The 15,464-nt window shown below is 37.5% G+C and overlaps 2 protein-coding genes across 8 annotated transcripts in view; one reads left to right on the top strand and one right to left on the bottom strand.

The window, feature by feature from the left end:
• The window catches only part of zmp:0000000755 (phosphofurin acidic cluster sorting protein 2), an 88,235-nt gene extending 76,058 nt beyond the window's left edge, over window positions 1-12,177 (top strand). For 5 of the 6 annotated variants that reach the window (XM_059024923.1, XM_059024922.1, XM_034018513.3 and 2 more), the window contains 4 exons: window positions 2,819-2,957; window positions 4,192-4,415; window positions 4,806-4,919; window positions 8,045-12,177. In XM_059024923.1, the coding sequence (XP_058880906.1) occupies window positions 2,819-2,957; window positions 4,192-4,415; window positions 4,806-4,919; window positions 8,045-8,160 (593 nt within the window). In that variant the 3' untranslated portion in view covers window positions 8,161-12,177. The remainder of the gene's footprint in view (window positions 1-2,818; window positions 2,958-4,191; window positions 4,416-4,805; window positions 4,920-8,044) is intronic. The other variant, XR_009328835.1, reaches the window with a different exon arrangement.
• Window positions 12,178-13,858: 1,681 nt separating this feature from the next.
• Window positions 13,859-15,464, bottom strand: part of mrpl2 (mitochondrial ribosomal protein L2) — a 6,743-nt gene continuing 5,137 nt past the window's right edge. For both annotated transcript variants that reach the window (XM_034019081.3, XM_034019082.3), the window contains exons 6-8: window positions 15,241-15,351; window positions 14,989-15,062; window positions 13,859-14,179 (exon numbers count right to left, since the gene is read on the bottom strand). In XM_034019081.3, coding sequence (XP_033874972.1) covers window positions 13,955-14,179; window positions 14,989-15,062; window positions 15,241-15,351 — 410 coding nt within the window. In that variant the 3' untranslated portion in view covers window positions 13,859-13,954. The remainder of the gene's footprint in view (window positions 14,180-14,988; window positions 15,063-15,240; window positions 15,352-15,464) is intronic.

Below are 15,464 nucleotides of genomic sequence, written 5' to 3'. Positions count from 1 at the left end.
ATGACCTCTTTATGATTTGGCAGGGGACGCATTTACAATTGGGAGGTTTTTTGGATTATATTGTTAATTCTATTAAGTTTAGTTTGGAAAGTGACTCTAGAGAAATTCATTTTTTAGACACTAGAGTTAAGTATTCCCGGGGTGTAATTTTAACTACCCTTTACACTAAACCAACTGACAGAAATAGTCTCTTGCATGAAAAGAGGCATTCCATATAGTCAGTTTTTAAGGGTGAAACATATTTGTACAAAAGATGAAGATTTTGAATTTGAGGTCCAGAGGCTCTATGAACAATTTCTTGTAAGATGATATTAAAAATGTTGGCTGAACGAGGCACTAAGTAAGGTACGTTTACAAGATAGATCTCAACTTTGTAGGAACAATTCAATAAATGATAATTTAATGTTTATCTGGGTTGATTAGTTCTCTTACTAACAATATTTAAATTGACGTGTTATAAAGATCAAGGATTTACTATGAACACACATTCACGCGCAGACACAAGGAATGTTTAATCAATCGTAGTATTTTATTAAGTACACAAATAATAAACATAAATCAGAAAAGTTAGAAAGTAAATCTCTTAGTCTCTAAGCACAAAACACAATTCGAAACTCTCACTGCCTTAACTTGACTAGCAGGCAGTTGAAATATGACACCGCCTGTCTCCTCACACACAAGCAGCACTCAAGCAGGCTGTGACGTAGTAGCTTGCTCACACACACACGCCCACATACAAGCACAGCCTCAGACTGAAACGATGCAGACAATCTTAGAATATATCACATTAAGCAAGTTTACTTTTAAAGAAATTCTTCAAACAACAATGTGAGGTAGATTACTTATAGTTACTTCATCAAGTTTCACTAAGTTATTTCACACGCTAAGTGTACAAACTAAATAATTAACAGTTCAATTCTATGTGAATGTGTTACAATTAATTTAGTTCCATGAAAGGAAAATGCAACTGGAATTATACTCAACAGTTCCTTAAAGCTTAGATTTTTGGTCCGCTGTTTTGGAAACTCAGTCTGTTGAAGTGTCCAGTACAAAAAGCTCTCCTCTCACAACAAAGTCTTCAATCCCACTTTGGATCAGACTCGGCAACAAAACTTTCAATTCTCAATAGAATCAACAAACAGCTGCAACAAAGTCTTCAGTCCTTGGTATAGGATCCACAACAGCGCCCGTCCACTCTGTCCTCTTCGTTGAATCTTTAGCTACACAGGTAGCAGGGCACAGTTTCTTTTGAATACTGTGGTTTTAGGTGTACAGCAGACCTAGACTGGTTTGTCTGATAACAGTCTCTGTAAGTTTTACGGCAGTCCTTCAGCCAGGCTTCAGTCTCGTTGCTTGTGGTCGTTGACTCGCTTGCAGCTTGCTTCCTCGTCTTGGGTCCGTTTCAGGCAGAGTCCCGTCTTGGTTCCGTTTTGCAGCTTTGCTTAGCAGAGTGACAGCACCTTGTTTAGCATTCGATGTGGAGCGCAAAATGTTCAGTTTTGCTTGGATATTTATAGTATTTTTACTGTGCTGAGTAGCCACTTTCATGAGATCATTTGTGTATCTTGTCTGTTTAACTCACAAATTTGTCCTTTGTCTGCTTCCTTGTCCAGCAGCTTTGTTGTTGCAGTTGGGACTTGTTGACATCAATATTTTATATCTTCCTTGCACCAAAGCGCTTGTGTTTGCAGGTTTGCGGTCTCTTTACTGTCCTTTCAGCCTCACCCAATCCAGATACCCCCCCTCCTAGCCCTGGTCATCTTCAGTTCAGTATTCCTGCCAGGAACCAAGGGGCCCTTTTTCCTAAGACACAGCAGTTTGCATTTTTCTTAAGACACAGTAGTTTTATTAATTAGTCCAGTTATATCATTGATACACATTCAGGTATTAATATCATATTCAGGGAATATGTCCCACAACTTCTTAGTGGTACAAAGACCAATAAGGACAATTTCTCCTGTGTTTACTGACCAATCGACCACTTCAGATACTTATTAACGAACACAATAGTGCTATTCGTAGAGGTGATCTAAAATCCCCAATAGCGAGACACTTTATAGATGCGCAACACTCTATTTCAAACTTAAACTTTGGTGCTATTGAGAAATTATCACAGTCTCGTAGAGCTGGTAACTTAGAACAAAAACTGCAACAATGTGAATCTAAATGGATTTTTTTACCCTAAAACAATGCAACCTGCAGGGCTGAACGAACATTTTGGTTTGTCCTGTTTTCTTTGATAGTCTATAGTATTTGTTATTTGCATGGATTGAGGTGGGTGTATGTGTATGTGTGTGTATGTACATATGTATATATGCGTGTGTGTGTGTGTGTGTATACATGTGTGTGCATACTAATACTGACACAGATATGTACCAGTATAATTTGTTTGTTCTGTGTTTTTATGTATTCTGTTTCCTGTTGTTGCTACCAATCTACTTTCCTATGGACCGATGCACCTGCACTAACACAACTGTTTGGACTTGCATTTTGAGGCGCCGTAATTTTTGTGACTTTCTGTTATTGTTCATTGAAACTAAATGCTTTGTAATTCTAAACAAGCAGCCCTATTAAAACCAATATTTCTCAAAGCTATACAACTATAAACATGATAAGAAAGGTCTGCAGTGAAACCAAAATGATTGTACTGTATAAGCTTTTAAACCTTCTCACTTTGTGTGCTTGATTTGCTGGTTTCCTCACCTTAGCTAAGTTGCATGTAGTACACAACTTCCTGTTCTATATATCATTGACTTGAATGAGTTTGCAGCAGCAAGGACATGGTGGATAATTCTGTTGTGTATTTTTTTTTTCCAAGTGGATTCTGATGATGCCACAGTGTGCAGTGTTAATCTGCTGACATCACCTCCGGCCTCTGCAGGCAGCACACATGGGAAAGAGATGACCTGCACCCCACCCCCGTCCCCGTCTGTCTCCAGCGGACTGTCCGGAGCTGGGTACGTGCCCTGCTTCTTAACAACAGCAGCGCAGAACACTGCATTTAGCAGGTTCTACACACAGGTTTATTACAGGACAGCTTTCTGTCTACTGGTGTCTCCTACAGTATATAGATGTAGTTATTCATTGCAGAAAACACACATATAGTACAAATGAAGATTGTTATTTTTGTTTTGCAAGATTAACAGAATTACAGTAGCAGTTTCATGTTGTACGGTGTATTGGAAACCAACCCATTATAATGATCTGCTTTTCCTTATGTCCTGGTGGCACTCCATTGTATTACATCTTCATTTACTAGAAAAGAACTATCCAAACATATGTATTTGTATCTTTTAATTGTGAATTGATTGCAAAAAAAAACTACCGATAGAACCAAAGTGTGTGTTGTTTTTTAATTTATTGTTTTGTCTTTGTCCGTGGGAGGGGGAGATGCTTTTTAGTGGCACTCTGTCTTGGGTCTACAGCCGCATGTGAAAGGCTTCTCAAATCAATGATGGGATGGATGTTAAATGACACCTGAGGCCCCAGCACTCTACACTGGCCATTGATCAGGTGTTGATGCTGATAATTGACCCAATGGATCATTTCCTTCCACCCACTCAAAGAAACTTCACTTAATCTCTAATGCCAATCCTGCGTTTACCTTCTGCTGTGTTGTCTCTGCTTGCTGATGCACTGTCTCAAGGTTTCTAGTTAGTGAAAGACAATCAAATATTTATATCTGGGATGCTTAATCAATTACCACCTGGTTTTAGCTGAAGATCGGCAGTGTAAAAAGAGCTGGAATTCGGATCCCTTCATTGTTTATTTCCCTGTGCTGTCCAATTGTAGGCATCTGCTGTAAACTGAATTCTTCATAATAAAAGTCTTTATTCAATGATTTACTTTCACTGTATTAAGTATCTTTTAAATATATTGTTTTACCGATTCTTTCTTGCACTGTAAGTTGCCATTCATAATAATAATAATAATAATAATAATAATAATAATAATATGTAGAAAAATTAAATGTTGCTGTAAACTGCAGAGTTTAACAGCTGTTCGCCTCTACTAAGCTATAGTTAATAAGACTGCAAACATTCAGTTCAGCTTTAAAAAAATAAGTTATCCATACACTACAAAACAACATTACCATCAAAATAATCAGGTTACCATTGTAAATTGCTCTCAGTAGATTTTAACCAGGTTCTCCTCAAGGATTCATTGCTTGCTTGTGTATTTTATTGGCAGCTCTCCGGGTTTAGGAGGAGAGGTGATGGGACTGCAGGTGGACTACTGGACCTTGCAAGGGCCGGAGAAGAAGAAGGACGGGGAGAAGCGGGACGTGGGCATGAAAAATACTCTGAAGAGCAACTTCCGTTCCCTCCAGGTCAGCCGGATCCCCAACAGCGGGGAGCTCACAGCCCCCGCCACCATGTCCATGACCGTGGTCACCAAGGAGAAGAACAAAAAGGGTGAGACTTGACGCTAGAATACCCAGCACTGGTACTCATGACATTGTTGAAGTCCACTGCTTTTTAATTTAGTTTTAATGTTTTTTAAATTAATCTTTTCAAATTGCGAGCTGTTTTGTTGCGCAGAATCATTTTATTATTATAAGAAGACTTCAAAGTGTAAAATGTCTGCCAACATGACAAAAAAGTGACATGGTTGACCAACAAATTATTGGCAGTCATTATTTCCCAACATTGTCCACATGCCTGGTTGGTTACTCCACACAGTTTTGGCCAACAAAACCGGATTCCTGTGGAATGGTGTATGTTCAGTAAGCAGTGTGGCGTGGTGTTCCTTCAACATAGGAAATTGGAATGCTTTACAATCTTTGTTTTTTTTGTTTTGTGCAGTAATATTCCTCAGTAAGAAGCCCAAGGAGAAGGAGCTTGACTCAAAAAGTCAGGTGATTGATGGGATCAGCAGGTTAATCTGTACTGCCAAACACCAACACACCATGCTTAAAGGTACATTTGTCAAAAGCACTGGAGCAGAACTTAGTCTATATTCCATGCACCGGTTGCTAAAAACTGAAAATGCTGTGATGTCGTTACAAGTAGCTCTCTCTATGAAAGGCAATGCCCCCCACCTTCTGGTTTAAAACTGTATTACAGGTACTGTTTAAAATATGAATGTATAAACAAACATATTAATTTAATGCATTTGCTTTTACAGTAATTCCCCAAATTGACAATAAAACAGTTGTGAATTTTACTGATTTTGAATCATCTTTTCTTAAATGTCATTCCTGACAAATGATAATCAGTTGGAAAAAAACAGTTTGGTCATGCTTTATTTTAAGGGCCTTTTTTGTTTATTAACTGTTAACAAACAGATAATAAACATATTAATGTACATTATTTATTTGTTGTTAACTTTTAGTTAATAATATGTAATAGGCCAGCTAAAACTGCAAACACCTGAGCCATATGGATGATCAATGCCCAGTCGATCATATGCTTGAAATCGGTTCAAATTGTTACTGTAGTAACGTTTAGCAAATTAAATCAGGTTTTTATTAACCCCAAGCCTAACCCGAACCCGAATCTGAACCCTTAGCTAAAAAAAAAAAAAATGTTTGTTAACAGTTAATAAACTAAAAAACGGCCCTTAAAATAGTGTGACCAACAGGTTTAATATATGGCTCTTGCATACTTTCATCATCGAGCTGTTTATTTTAATGTATTTTTGTTAATGTCTGTGGTTGTAATTTGCAGGTGTGGTTCTGTCTTTGTGTTGCCTGTGTGTCACCTTGCTTTCTTGTCTTCCCTGGGATGTATTGAAAAATCAGTTGTTTGCATTTGTATGCCTGTCATCTAGCCGAGTCTTAAATTAAATAATTATTTTGATCCCACCTGGAATAACAAACAATGGCAGTGATATTTAACAAATAAAGCACTTTTAGGCTGGCTTGATCAGTATATGGACATTGTTACTGGCTTGATCGGTATATGGACATTGTTACTGGCTTGATCAGTATATGGACATTGTTACTGGCTTGATCGGTATATGGACATTGTTACTGGCTTGATCAGTATATGGATATTGTTACTGTCTTGCTAGTCTTATTTTGTGGATTAACTCAGAGCGATTGGCTCAATACAACGAGTCAGTTTAATACTAATAGATTATTAAACATCAAAATCAGCAAGCAAACACGAAAAATGTATTTTATGAGCATAATTGCTCATTTCTAATAAACAAAAATTGTAACTTTCATCCGTTACAACTTTGGTATCCTTTTGGTCCTTCCAATAAACATGCACACTATTCATGCATTTGACACACATATCCTGCTAATAATATATATACTCTGTGTGTGTGTCTATATATATATATATATATATATATATATATATATATATATATATATATATATATATAATATATACACAGTTCTGTGCAAAAGTTTTAGGCAGGTGTGAAAAAACGTTGTAAAGTAAGAATGCTTTCAAAAATAGACCTGTTAATAGTTTATATTTATCAATTAACAAAATGCAAAGTGAGTGAACAGACGACAAATCTACATCAAATCAATATTTGGTGTGACCACCCTTTGCCTTCAAAACAGCATCAATTCTTCTAGGTACACTTGCACACAGTTTTTGAAGGAACTCAGCAGGTAGGTTGGCCCAAACATCTTGGAGAACTAACCACAGTTCTTCTGTGGATTTAGGCAGCCTCAGTTGCTTCTCTCTCTTCATGTAATCCCAGACAGACTCGATGATGTTGAGATCAGGGCTATGTGGGGGCCATACCATCACTTCCAGGACTCCTTGTTCTTCTTTACGCTGAAGATAGTTCTTAATGACTTTCGCTGTATGTTTGGGGTCGTTGTCATGCTGCAGAATAAATTTGGGGCCAATCAGATGCCTCCCTGATGGTATTGCATGATGGATAAGTATCTGCCTGTACTTCTCAGCATTGAGGAGACCATTAATTCTGACCATATCCCCAACTCCATTTGCAGAAATGCAGCCCCAAATTTGCTTCACTGTTGCCTGCAGACACTCATTCGTGTACCGCTCTCCAGCCCTTCGGCGAACAAACTGCCTTCTGCTACAGCCAAATATTTCAAATTTTGACTCATCAGTCCAGAGCACCTGCTGCCATTTTTCTGCACCCCAGTTCCTGTGTTTTCGTGCATAGTTGAGTCGCTTGGCCTTGTTTCCACGTCGGAGGTATGGCTTTTTGGCCGCAAGTCTTCCATGAAGGCCACTTCTGACCAGTCTTCTCCGGACAGTAGATGGATGTACCAGGGTCCCACTGTTTTCTGCCAATTCTGAGCTGATGGCACTGCTGGACATCTTCCGATTGCGAAGTGAATTAAGCATGATGTGTCTTTCATCTGCTGCAGTAAGTTTCCTTGGCCGACCACTGCGTCTACGGTCCTCAACTTTGCCCGTTTTTTTGTGCTTCTTCAAAAGAGCTTGGACAGCACATCTGGAAACCCCTGTCTGCCTTGAAATTTCTGCCTGGGGGAGACCTTGCTGATGCAGTATAACTACCTTGTGTCTTGTTGCTGTGCTCTGTCTTGCCATGGTGTATGACTTTTGACAGTAAACTGTCTTCAGCAACCTCACCTTGTTAGCTGGGTTTGGCTGTTCCTCACCCAGTTTTATTCCTCCTACACAGCTGTTGTTGTTTCAGTTAATAATTGTGTTTCAACCTACATATTGAATTGATGATCATTAGCACCTGTTTGGTATAATTGTTTAATCATACACCTGACTATATGCCTACAAAATCCCTGACTTTGTGCAAGTGTACCTAGAAGAATTGATGCTGTTTTGAAGGCAAAGGGTGGTCACACCAAATATGGATTTGATTTAGATTTTTCTTCTGTTCACTCACTTTGCATTTAGTTAATTGATAAATATAATCTATTAACATGTCTATTTTTGAAAGCATTCTTACTTTACAGCATTTTTTCACACATGCCTAAAACCTTTGCACAGTACTGTGTATATATAAATATATATATAATATACACCAACAAGCTCCATATATCAAACCCAAATAAGGAATGTCCTGCCTGTGGGATGAAGGCAGTCTTCGTGCACTTCTTAACTCTTGCCTCCTTTCCCTACAGTCTCCATCGACGGTGTGGAATGGAACGATGTCAAGTTTTTCCAGCTGGCTGCTCAGTGGCCTACTCACGTGAAGCACTTCCCTGTGGGAATATTGGGTTACACCAAACCAATGTAGAGTGAGCTGCAGCTGAACTTTTAAAAGAGAAAGAAAGGGGGGCAAGACAAACAACAACACTAATGTAGAGTTTTCCTGTGGAAATTATAAACCTCAAAAGTTGTCCTTCATTTATTTTTATTTTTATTTTGTTTTAATACAAGGAAGGAACTCCTTTTTTTTTGTTTGTTTGTTTTGGAAATGCTGCCACTCCGAAAAACATGAAAGAAAGAAAAAAGAAAACAATGATTGTTTTTAAACATGGCAGCTTTGTTTGCACTTTATTTATTATTATTTGTATAATTTTTTTGAAAACTAACATGGATTTTTGTTACGACAGCAGCGGAGCAATGGAAGACAGGTTGTGTGTGTGTGTGGGGGGGGCTTTACTGTGGTGAATATACAGAAGATTGCTGCTGTGACACTAGCTAGGGATTCGTTCATCTGTTAGAAATGCTTTTTTGACTTACTGCCATTTTTAATATAAGAATGTTAGCAAATGCCTTTTTTATTTTAAAGCACACTGTGGATTTGAAGCAAAAAATAAATAATAATAATAATAATAATAATAATAATAATAATAATAATAATAATAATAATAATAATACAAAAAAAAAACAGATGCAGAGACTTTGAGTAGGACATGTAGAAAAAAAGGTGAGTGCTGGCATTCAGAACCTGACTACAGAAGCGTGGCATCAACATGTGATAAAAGACTCTGGGAACCTCAAGAAGGAATGAAGTGGCGTGAGCACTGCAGGTCCAGATGACCTGGCCAGGCCTCTCCTTTTGCTTGCAGCTCAACACCAAATTGAAGTACATAGCTGTTCGCTGTTTAATTCCTACAAACTCTGAACTTCTATTATGATTGTTTATTATTTATAATTGAGTCTCTGGAGCACTATTACTGTTTTAACAAAGTGTCTTGGTCAGAGCTTGATTCATACTACAGCAACCAGTGGTGGTTTCAAAAGGAAATCACTGAAAAGCAAGAATCTTTTCCCTTCTGTTTTTAATTTTCTTGGAACAGCATTAGGAATCTAAATCTGTTTAAGCTGTAGGTTATTCTTTGACTTTGACCTAACTGAAAACAGCTGTTCAGTTCTAGTACATTTTCACTTTTTCCCCTCTTTTTCATTTCATCAAAAGTTGGAATTAATCATTTTTTTAATGTGTGTTTTTTTTGTTGTATTTCCCCATAATGTCATTCCATTAACACTAGTATTTGGAACACAAATAGCACAGTCTCTTAACTATGACTTCCGACTACAGCGTTATAAAGGAGGAGCACTGTATTTATATTTTTGGTAAGTATACTTTTCTGTGTGCACACTTCACACTTAATAATAACAAAAATGGGAATAATAATAATAATAATACTGAATTCTGTATTTTTAAAGGGGGAAAGGGGGGGCTGTAATTTGACAGGTTCTGTAGGTCTTCATCAGCAGCTTTGTACGCACTATACCACATATTTTAGAAATATAATCTAATTCATGCCTTTAGCTACTGCTTGGGGCCATACATTTATATGTATTCGTCTATCCCATGTCGTATGTTTAGCATTGATAGACGCTGGATTGAGAAGTGACACGACCTACAGCTGTAATATTTTGCATTAACACTGGTATTGCTACAGGGGCTTCTGGAGCACACGGTCAAGTTTTCAAGCAGTGTTTACTACGATCCGCAATGATCAAGATCGGTTAAGTAAGAAAAACAGCTGACGTGCAGCTCCTTGTTTACGCATTGCTTATCTGCTGGATTGTTAGTTGATGCGTGAACCAGGTGTGCATGTCCAATGAGCACAAAATGTTTTGAACACTCCATGCAGACCTGAGTAATGAGCAGCCTAAGAAATGGGCTCAACAAGCTTTAATATCCTTGTTCATGGATGGAAAACTAAGTAACTAATGGATGCCCTTAATGAAATAAGCAAGCTCTGACTGGGCACAGTGTGCATGCAGTAACAGCTTGCCCCATGCATGGGCTTTAAGAGTTTGTTGCTTATTGCCCCTTCATTTCTGATGCCTGTGGAGGAGGTAGAAAATGAATAGAGGTCTGGAGAGTTTGCTGAAAATCTACTTTATTTTCTTAATTTTAGAAATCAGTTTTCAGTCTATAAGGCATATGTGATGGTTTTGTGTGGCATTCCTGATTAAATCTGTAGGTGTAACCTTCATGGCAGGTGGGCATGGTTTACAGTAGTCTTGGGGTATTATATTCATATTTCAATGATTCTGATTCATACTTGCAAATGGATTAAAGCTTTTTGGCTCCTGTCAGTCATAGGAGATTGACGGAAGGGAGTTCTATCAGTTTTCACTTTGAAATTGATTCTGTATCTTGGATTCAGCTGTGAAAACAGATTGTTTTGAAGATGTAAAAACTACTGACATTTTCACTGATTGTAAAAGAATATAATAATTCTTCTAAAGACCTCTCGTTCAGTACCTCTCCTCTTCAGGCACAGAGTAAGTGGGTCGGACTGTGATCACGATCTGATGGCTTTTAAAAAAAAAAAATTATTTTAATAATAATAAACTGTGAGACTGGGGTTTATTACGGAAATCACTGTGGCTATTTCAAACAGCGAGTGCAGTATCCCATTTTCAAGTCTAAATAATCTGGGGTCTCCTTTTGGACCCTCTTAAGTCTTAAAATTGTTTGAAAGTTTTTCTGTTGTAGTAGGCAGATGGCTTTTCGTTTTTCAAGTTGAGTTCATATGCCAGGATTGACATCGGTGGCCTTTTTAGAGTTTGTTTTCCAGAGGAATGCAGTATGCATTGGGCTTTGTTGAGGGTGGATTCAACCCCATTGTTTAAGACACCCTGGCCTGAATAAAATCAAATAGTTACGGCAGCACCATCATTTCGATATAATCCAAGATTTATATTAAATTATTAAGCAACTGGCACACGTTTGTAATACTAGGATGTATGTTTTTATTGCTCAGCAGCTTTTTAATTACAGTGGGCTATTTCATGGGTCCCATTTAGGGCCCCAGAGGGGATATTGCTGGTGCATTCTTGGTACAATACAATACAATACAATACAATACAAATGTGTTTTTATATAGCGTCCTTCATGCCATGGCAGCCCAGAGCGCTGTACAAAGTAAAAAACAAAACAAAATAGCTCTCCTAAAGTGCTTTTGAAAACTGCTCTGGTGAATTATATCAATGTGTGACTTTCAGCTTTTTAAACTAGTGGGTTTATATAGACTGCACTCTGCAAAGAGGAGATCAATTCAAACCCCCCCCCCCCCCCCCCATTTTTTTTGCTTTCTGTTTTGTTTTTTTTACATATTTACCTTTTAAAGTTTGTGTAACTTTTGAATTGATGATGTAGCTTTTTTATTTTTGCTATTCAGATGCGTGATTGTGGATTGTTGTTGTTTTTAAATATTTTTAGGAGAATCATTCTGGGTCGATTTTAAAAAAAGAAACGGCATGGCACAGTGGTTCGAGATACTGGTTACACCCCAGAACTGGGATCGGCCGCTTGTTCACACCATGGTCTCAACTGTTTAATCAAATCCAGCCAGGTCCAATAGAACCAAGCCCATGCCTGCCCCAGAAAGTCTGAATCAGATTTGTCATGGTGTTGCCTGGACTGTTGGTAGTGACATTGTTACTCATGTGAGCCTCATATTATTGAACCAGTAAAAATCTAAATGGCATTTTTTAAACAAGCATAACACTACACCGTCTGCAATTCCAAAGTCTGTTTGCTTCTACTACTTGTTTGCAGGTAACTTGTCATTTTTACATTATCCGATTTTCTAGTAATCAAAAGTTAACCATTTCTCTCTACCACTAAACTATCTTAAATGAAGTATTTGCTATAGAAATGCTGTGTTATTTTTTCAAAACATGATATGGAAGCTTTTCATTTGTCATGTCATAAATGTATTGTAATAAACTGTTTCATCTTTATAATAGAATGGTTAATACCTTCAATAACATTTTATAAATGCATATTAAGCTTTAAGATGACGATTCTGTTCATAATTAAAGTTACAGTAACACAAAAAAACACTGCTTACTTTTCATTTTCACTAGGCACTTATTGCTTTCTTGGGATTTAATTGCACCAAAGACACTTGGGGAGGGGAGGGAGCAACCTTTATTTCTTTAGTTTGCATTTTAAAAAAGCATCACTATAACCTTGCTTGACCATTAACACAATTGATCAGAACACTGGGATAACCTGTGCCAAAAAGGACACATAATTAAACTTTTAAAAATTCTTAATTTTTACAAATTCTGATACAAGTCGAGTGGACAAATGTTGGCTAATTTGTTCATCCATATATCTTATGTACTGTAATTTACAAATAACAGTTTAGGGTTACAAATGCACTTCTAATAAACAGGATACAAACACAAAAAAGCATTCTACATTAGTGTGGAAACTGAAAAACCTCCTTGCATTGAGCGCTCCCCTAGAGAAATGCTCACGCCCTTTAAATTCAGTGCAGCAATTGAAGTGGACTGCTTTTAACCTTTACCTGCTGTTGTCCTGATCATTACTCTGAGATTAGGGTGGTTGGGGGCAATCGTTCTTCTAAATTACCATGAAAAATAAAATGCTTGCTTCGAGGGATACTGTGCAACTTCTGATGTGGGTGTGTGATTAGGGTACAAACATTCCGAACCGCTCCTAAGAAACGTGGCTAGTACTGTGGTGAATGATTTAACAGCATTGTTCATTGAGCATCTTCATTGTTCATGTTAATTTTACTCAATGTGTTTTACTCATTTATGTACTTGTACATTCATATAGAAAACATTTATCAGACTGTAGAAATTGACAGTGGAACAGTAAGCTTTGTTTTTGCCATGGACAGTTAAAAAAAAAAAAAAAAAAAAAAACTCAATCTGATCTGTCTTGTTCATTGATATCGTCACATTTTGACAATTTAAATACATCAGTTTAAAGCACTGGAACACTAGAGAAGACCACCCTTGTATTAAAAAGGGTGCTTTTTTAATGAAGGTGGATATTGTTTTTAAATTTCTATTTAACTTTGGGCTTGTCTGTTGTTAATAAAGATGAAGGGCATCTTTGCACAAGTCTTGTTTTGAATTACAGTATTTTTTTTTTTTTAATCTTACCACTAAATTTAAAAAGCAAAAAAAAACATGGATTTAATCTTTGCATGTTTTAGATGTAAATATGTATTGGAATTTTATATCGTTTGTTTCTTTCCATGCTCTCACAAGCAACTGTGTTTATTAAAAGATTTTTAACCTTCCATGTCGTCGTTTATTGCATCTCTTAATCCCCCCCCCCCAAAAAAAATAAATTTTATGAATGTCCCAACGTGGTAGCTCCAGGAAAGAAATATGAAGTACAATGTAATCTTCTGTATATTCTGTTGTTTAAATCTTGTATAAATACTATTTTAAGATACTGTATATATAATAGACCTTGACATGATTGTGATATATCTGACATTACTTTATATGAGACGGAATTGATGTCACATTAAAACGAGTTATACTGTTTAAGATACAAGCCAATTTCACCCACTCAAGTCAGAGCAGCCAGTAAGGCCACTTCTAGGTGCAGTAGTCACTGTTTTCTCTTGTGGAATGAATGTCAGTGCCGTACAGCACCCTATACAATGTTCTATGTAGCGATTGGCCATCTGTTCAGGAAAACAAATCACTTGGTTCACAATTATAGAAGAAAAGTAATTACAAAACATCAGTTCAATGCAAAACACAGTGATTTTAATGATGGTTTATTTTGTGAATACAAGTGTGGAAAGTTTTCAATTCCTATAGAGCTACAGATTTGTGTGTAGTCATGAGGTGGTGCCTGCTGCTGCTGCTGCTGAGGGCAGATTCACGTAGCTCTTCATGGGAGGAATTGGTTTGATCTTTCTTCCTGCCCATCCACCTTTTCTCTGCCACAATCCGCTCGACGGCCTGATCCCGAGCCAGCGGTTTCGACCAGCTTTTCCAATGATCCTCTTGTTGTGGTCAACGTTGGAAACGCGTCCGACTGTGGCCATGCATGTCTCGAGAACCTGCAGAGGAAGCCAACGACAAACCACGAGGTCACTTGACACACTTTAATGACTAATATTTTTTTGTTTCTGACTAAGTCCCCCTGGATAAGGACGTCTGCTAATAAATAAATAATAATAATATTATATGTGGCGGGCATTAAAACTTTCATTTTCAAAATGAAACTGCAGCCTTTCAACTACAAAGTTCTTTACATTAAAAGGAAGCTACAGTACATTGCACATCTGCTTTTTTAGGGTCCTCATTCTATGGCATCCTTCTATGCTGATCATGTCCATCCATTTTCTGTCACACTACACCGGGTGTACATGATCTTTACCAAACTTTTGTCATACACTCCAAGCCTCCTATAGAGGTTTTGGATTGCATTTGGCTATAGTCCGATAACCATTCAATTTTATATGATTTGTTTTAAACCTGTACATGCACTTATTCTCTTTCTTACCTAAAGCAATCCATCTTCACTTTACGCCGGATTCGCCTAATGCACGTGCACAAAACATACTGCAGAGCGCGGCCTGAAGTTGTTCAAGTTATGTAGGGGTCTACAGTAACCCTTACTGTTTATTACATGGTGGAACTGTAACAGTAAGGTCATGAAATGCCCTGGATGTTGCACTGTGTTCCACCAGGAATCTTCCTTTCTTCTAGTTGTTTCTTTCTTTCACAGAAAGTACAAATTGTAATGATTAGCTTCCCAATACATATTCCTAATCATATTATGAAATGGACGAACTAGCATACTGGAGACACCCAAAACCAAATTTGAGAGCGTTAACCATTTACTCTGCTCAGTTACATCCAGTACCTGAATTTGCCGCTTAGACGGTAGCTGTACAATTGCAGTTCCATTCACTTTTCTTAACAGAACTCCGCAGGTTCCTAAAAAAGTCAAAATCAGGAATTAAGTGACTTATTTAAATAATTGCATTCATGAATTTACAGAATAATTAACTTTCTTTATGATGCCTGTTCTATCGTTACAGTTTAATTTTAATTCCAAGATACACATGGAACCTCAACCGTGATTCCATGACTCTAATGACATTATTTCCTTTACCTGCAGCTCGGACATATTGGGCTCCTTTCCCTGGGTAAATTTCCAAATTATTGAACAGAGATCCTATTGGAAGAGCCCCAAGAGGGTACGAGTCTCCCTCATTGGCAGATACTGGAAACAGAAGAACGTGTTTGCTTACAGTATACAGTACATTCAAATTAAGCATAATTGGATAATAGCCCCACAAAACAGTGATAAGACACTTATAATGACAGGCATGCCAT

Source organism: Acipenser ruthenus, chromosome 6 (assembly GCF_902713425.1).
Source record: "Acipenser ruthenus chromosome 6, fAciRut3.2 maternal haplotype, whole genome shotgun sequence".
In the NCBI taxonomy this organism is placed as follows: Eukaryota; Metazoa; Chordata; class Actinopteri; order Acipenseriformes; family Acipenseridae; genus Acipenser; species Acipenser ruthenus.
The sequence above is the reverse complement of the archived record's forward strand: the minus strand, read 5'-3'. Positions and strand labels throughout refer to the sequence as shown.